The sequence below is a fragment of the Asparagus officinalis genome, chromosome 4, assembly GCF_001876935.1.
Source record: "Asparagus officinalis chromosome 4, Aspof.V1, whole genome shotgun sequence".
Taxonomy (NCBI): Eukaryota; Viridiplantae; Streptophyta; class Magnoliopsida; order Asparagales; family Asparagaceae; genus Asparagus; species Asparagus officinalis.
Window position 1 is genome coordinate 145281506 of NC_033797.1, and position 6363 is coordinate 145287868.

Genomic DNA, 6363 nt, shown 5'->3' on the forward strand with positions numbered 1-6363 from the left:
TCTCTCTCTCTCTCTCTCTCTCTCTCTCTCTCTCTCTCTCTCTCTCTCTCTCTCTTTCTGTCGCTTTCGGAAAGAAAGATTAATTGCAGGAGAATCAAGAGGTTTTAGGGCGGGAGCAATGGCGGGAGTGGCGGAAAGAAAGAGAGATCATAATCTATACATGTTATGTCTTGAGATAGATTATATATTGATCTCTACAGCTTCTACAACCGCCAACCACCTCCACCCGCTACCGACAGCGATCGACCAATCTCTCTCTCTCTCTCTCTCTCTCTCTCAAGGTCTTCAACTGTAAAGGGGAAATAAATAACAAACAGAGGCTTCTCATACACAATTCCATCAACTTGCCACCACCCTCCACAAGAAGTGCAAACGTAATAATAACAAGCAAAATACGTATATAAACTTTACATATCCCATATATGCTGGCGTCACTCAACTCCTAGCTTGTTGCCTTCCCTCATTGCCCGTGGTTATTGAGAAATTAATTAACCAACTTAATTAATTAATCAACTAAAATTGTTGATGGTTATAGCTATAGCTCTTCTTAGTATGCTTGCCCTTTTAGTTTTTACTACCGCCCGTCGCTTTTGGGCCCCACCCATGCGTGGGTCCCACCGACCGACCCTAGCATTGAGACGCAGACGCTTCTCCAAATACCGATCGATCATAACCCACAACAAAAAGAAGACGTATATAAAGTTAATTAAATTCACAAATTAAAGCTTCCCCTGGACTATGGGAGGTTTCACATCAAATTTTCTAAATTAAAGAGAGAACTATCATGAACTATGAAGCACATTGCACTCTCAGGGAGAAATTCTACACGTGTTCATATTGACAGCATCGGAGCCTACTGATCACACCCTCTGTCGCAGATATTTTCGAAAGCGCGAAGAAAAATCAAGATCACAAAGTGAGAGTAACAAATAACATACGATAGAAATAAGTCGACAAAGTGCGACGACAACAACAAGAATTTTACGTGGTTCGTGACAAATCTCACTCACCTCCATGGGTAGCAACATATATATAAATCTTCAGGTTAATTTACAGACGAGAGAGTTGAGATCACAATGATTACATCAATTAGTGATCTCCAGGACTCTCTGATAGATAGATAACAGAGAATATTCTCTACGAGATGATCTATCCCGTACGTACTTCTCCTGAATTCTCTGTGCCCTAGAAGAAACGGAGCAACCATAAAACTTGATCAACCTAATTAAGCAGATTAGGAATCAAATTGAAGAGGAATACGACAATTAATAGTTGGGGGTGTCGCTTCTTGCAGTGTGTTCACGTACCTGAGCAAAATAGTTTCCCTACTGCTATTACAATCTTAGTACGCATTTGGAATTCAGTTCTTGTTAGCTATCGCGCTGCCAACATTAATCCATGTTCCTTCATTTTACGCTTGAGGATAATTTAGACCTCTCATCTTATACGACAATTTCCCTTTTTCTCATAGATAGTTCTCTATAGTTTCGAAATTTCATATAACTATTTAGGAAGTTTTGTTCAGAAGGGCAGCCTCAGTGCGAGTAATTAAGAATTGTCGCCATGTGACCTGGAGGTCACGTTTCGAGTACTCTTACTAATGACCTTTAAGTTGTAAGAATGCAAGCCAATAGATCCCGGTGTTGAAAACATGCACATCACAGGTCTGGAAAATTTTCTCTGGTCGGTCGACCGATCAGAGAGCATCAGTCGACCGATAACGTGCACTGCAGGTACTGGGGAATTTCACTCTGGTCAGTCGACCGATGAATCCCTATCGGTCGACCGATAGCGGGCTGAACGGGTAAAATCGTTTCCCAGTCTGTTTTGGATTTAGCGTTTTTTATATATTTAGAAGTGTGTGCAGCTAATAAAGAGAGTCTATGGATCAAATGGATACACAGTGCATACTTAAGAAATGATGATATATGGCATGTTCAGGCTAAAAACTAGGACTCATGGATGTGGAAGAAAATTTTGAAAATCAGAGACAAAGCTGTTAGCTTTTGTGGAGGTCTAAATAACTTGTTGCTGCTCATTCAATCTTGCTCTGAAAATTCTAGAATCCAGATTTCAGCATTGTACAATGCTCTCTCCCCTAATTCTTCAGTTGTGCCATGGCATAGAACAGTTTGGGAGACTACAAACTTCCCCAGTCACTCTTTTATCTGTTGGTTAGCAATCCAAGATAGGTTGCTTACTATCGACAGACTGATTAAGAGGGGATTAATGAACTCTAACAATTGTTGTCTGTGTACTGGTTCTGAAAACAGAAACCATCTTTTCTTTGAGTGCTGCTATTCAAGAGAAGTGTGGCTAAAAATTATGGATTTGCTCAGTTTCAAATGGCAGTCCTGTGATTGGAATCAGATTGTGATTTGGTACTGTGATAGACTGAAGGGTAATGGTTTCAAGCAAAGGATTAAAAGGATGGCTCTAACTACAGCTGTTTATAGTATATGGAGAGAAAGGAATTTCAGGATTTTCAGGCAGAAAGCAAGGCCAGCTGATCAACTTTTTAGAGATATCAAATTCAACATTTATTCTTTTGTTCTCAATGGCTCTTTTAAGGCAGAAGACAGAGAATGGATCATTTCACTTTGACAGTCATTGAAGAGAGCAATTAGCAGGTTCTAAGCTGCTGTTAGTTGCTGTTGAGGAGAGCAGGTTTTACTCAGTAGCTGTTAGTTGCTGAGTTTTTGATTGAGTTCTATTTTCTTTGAACTCTTAATGTCAGTTTTGATATCTCATACATATGATGAGATTCTTGATGTACATTCATTCTTACATTTGGTGATGAATAAAATCTTTCATTTACCAAAAAAAAAAAAAGTGTGTGCAGCTAGAGAGAGATTTTGTGAAGGGAGAGAGATCATGTTGGTAAGGGTTATTTTGATTGTTTGAGAGTTGTAACCCGTTGTATTTCTCCTCCATATAGTGAAATCTCTCAATCCTCTCCCCGTGGACGTAGGCATCTTGACGGACAACGTAATTCCCTGTGTTTGCGATTGATCTTAGCGGTTTTGGATTGTGGATTGTGCTCGTTGTGTTCTTTGTACATTGCTTATAGACTTGTTGTGTATTGAGCCCGCTTCCGCTGGACGCAACACCAAGATGGTTTGATCTCTTCTGAGGCCCGTGCCCGGCGGGAGTTTTGTGCCCTAGACTTCCCTTTAGAAGGATCTTTTTTGATCGGAGACCCAAAAGTAGTGGTTTTCTAAAAGTTGTACCAAGAGAGAGGAAAAAATGAAACGAATTGTGTTGGCTCTTGTTAGAGCGGCCGGCTACAGGTGACCAGCTTGCTCGGACTGTCGGTAAATTTTTTTTTATTCATTTTACTGTTATTTCGGAAAAAAAAAAATTAAACAGGTTTTTTTATTTTTTTTTCTTTCTTTTCTTCGGCCACTGGCAGCAACATGGCGCACGCGGTCTCGTACGTGGCGTGCTGCCGGATCCGGCGTCGGGCTCGACTCCATCCATTAGCTCGCCTAATTTGGCTGTCTCCGCGCGGGCCCCACTCCATGACCTCTCACGCGCATCACACGTGCCGTATACCCCTTTCCCTTCGTTTTCCCGGCTATTGTGCCGCCGGAACCCCCGGAGTGAAAATTTGTTTTTTTAAAAAAATGATATTTTAGTTAATAATTTTTTTTTAAAAAAAAGGGATAGGTATTTATTTAAGTATCTATAGGTGCTGGATATATTTACTGGTGGTATAGAAAAGTAAAGCAAAAGTATCGTGCGTGATCCAATAGTCATATCCAACATCACCTTCGCGCACTACTGATAAACTCACAGCAAATAGACAAAGACTTGCTTATGCTAGAGTCTTAATTGAAGTGGACTTGCCTGCTACTCTCCCTGATCAAATAACAATACAAAGTCCAAATGGTAAGCAATATCAGCAGAGGGTGATTTATGAAATGAAGCCAAGATGGTGTGATTTCTGTAAATCAGTGGGATCAGCAGAGGGTGATTTATGAAATGAAGCCAAGATGGTGTGATTTCTGTAAATCAGTGGGACATGATGCTTTACATTGTAGAAGGCAAGTTAAGTCAGCCAAGATGGTGTGATTTCTGTAAATCAGTGGGACATGATGCTTTACATTGTAGAAGGCAAGTTAAGTCACAGAAATGGGTACCTAAGCAAAAGACTATTGTTTCTGACAAAACTGTGGTAACTCAGATGAATCAAATTCAGGTTGGTAAAAATTATGCTCAAGCAAATGGGGCTGATTTAAATGTGGTAAAAGGTAAATCTGTGGTACTTTCTCCTGGAAATGAAGCTCTACAAACTGGAGACTGCAGCTCTGTGCATGCTGTGCATGTTTCAGATATCTTTGGAATGGAAGCTCATCCCCCTGTTCAGGTGATACATGCTTCAACCCCAAATGTAGAGATACAGCAAGCCCCTAAACATGGTGTATCAGTATCAAATTCTGGGACAATTTCAGATACAGTGCTGCAACATCCCATGCATTCCTTTTCTGGTAACTTGCAAATGGAAAATCCCTGGAAACAAGTTCAAAGAAGTGGGAAAATAATTGAAGCTCTACAATCTAGAGACTGCAGTATGTTGCATGCTTCAACTCCAACTGTAGAATTACAGCAAGCCCCTAAATATGGTGTGCATGTATCAGTTCCTGGGACATCACAACAAATGCATACTTTTTCTGGTAACTTGCAAATGGAAAATCCCTTGAAACAAGTCCAAAAAAATGAGAAGAATTCTTTTTCTCCTTTGATTAACTTGACAAGTGGTATTAATCCCTCTACAATTGATAGGGGGAAATTGAGCAAATGAACATATCCTTTTGGAATGTAAGGGGTTTAAATAAACCCCTTAAACAGCATCTGGTTAAGCAATATATTTCACAATATCATCTATCTTTTCTTGCTTTGCTAGAAATAAAAATCAAGGAGAACATTCTGCCAGGTGTTACAAAGAAGATTGCTTGCAATTGGAAATGGTATGCTAATGGTAGCTCTACTGTTAAGGCTAGGATCCTTATCTTATGGGATCATATTCTGCTGGATATTCAAGTCATTCACTGCTCTCCTCAGTATATCACTTGCCATGCTAAATCTTATGATGGTAAACTTGATTGCCTTATTACTTCAGTCTATGGATACAACCAACCTGAAAAAAGAAAAGATCTATGGTTAGAATTAAAACAATTTTCTCAATCAATTGGTCAATCTCCTTGGATTCTCTGTGGGGATTTCAATACTCTGATTAGTGATGATGAAAAGTTGGGAGGAGCTATATTGTCTGATGCTGACACAATGGATTTCAAACTCTTCATTGACAATTGTCACCTATCTCATATGAAGACTTTGGGCTCTTTCTTTACCTGGAGTAATAAACAAGGCCCAGATACAAGGATTTGGAGCAGATTGGATAGAGCTCTTATTAATGATGCTTGGATTGCCAGGTATAATTCTAGCCATGCTGAGTTTTTATTGCCAAGTTTCTCTGATCACTCTCCTGCTCTTATCTCTATCTATGAAGACAATGTTCAGGGAAAGAAATTTTTTAAATTTTTTAAGATGTGGACCAAACATCCTAGTTTTCTCCCTACTGTCTCTTCTATTTGGCAAACTTCAGTTCCAGGGCATACAATGTTTTCAGTTTGCACTAAGCTCAAATTGTTAAAGTCTGCTTTGAAGGAGCTTAATAAGAAGCATTATCACAATATAAGTGAGCAAGTAATGAGAGCAAAAATTTCTCTTGAGGCTATTCAAAGGGATTTGCAGCAGGACCCTCTTAACCCTATATTCATCAAACAAGAAAGAGATTCCCTTGTTTCTTTTAACAAGCTAGCTGATTGTGAATTGTCTTTTTACAAACAAAAGTCAAGAATTGCATGGAATATACATGGAGACAGGTGCACCAAGCTATTCCATTCCATCATCAAGTCCAACAGACATTATAACAGAATTCTGGTTCTCCATGATAATTCAGGTGTCAGAATCTCTGATAATGAAGGTATAGCCATGGAATTTATCTCTTATTTTAAAGGCCTCATGGGTACTGCTGTCAATACTGATTCTCCTGATTACAATACCATCAAAAATGGTCCTTGCTTAAATGATACTCACTCAAGGTATCTCTCTGCTCATGTATCTAATGAAGAAATCAAAAAGGCTGTTTTCTCAATGTCAGATAATAAGGCCCCTGGCCCTGATGGTTACAGTGCATCATTCTACAAATCAGCTTGGCCAATTATTGGTGAAGAGATAACACTAGCTGTTGAGGAGTTCTTCAAGACTGGAAAATTATTAGGTGTAACCAATTCTACAGCAATAGTTCTTATACCAAAGGTCCAATGTCCTTCATCTCCATCTGATTTCAGACCAATA

At 39.4% G+C, this 6363-nt stretch overlaps 1 protein-coding gene across 1 annotated transcript; it reads left to right on the forward strand.

The window, feature by feature from the left end:
• Positions 1963 to 2604, forward strand: LOC109839444. The gene has a single exon (XM_020407868.1). It carries the CDS (start codon positions 1963 to 1965, stop codon positions 2602 to 2604), a length of 642 nt encoding a protein of 213 aa, XP_020263457.1.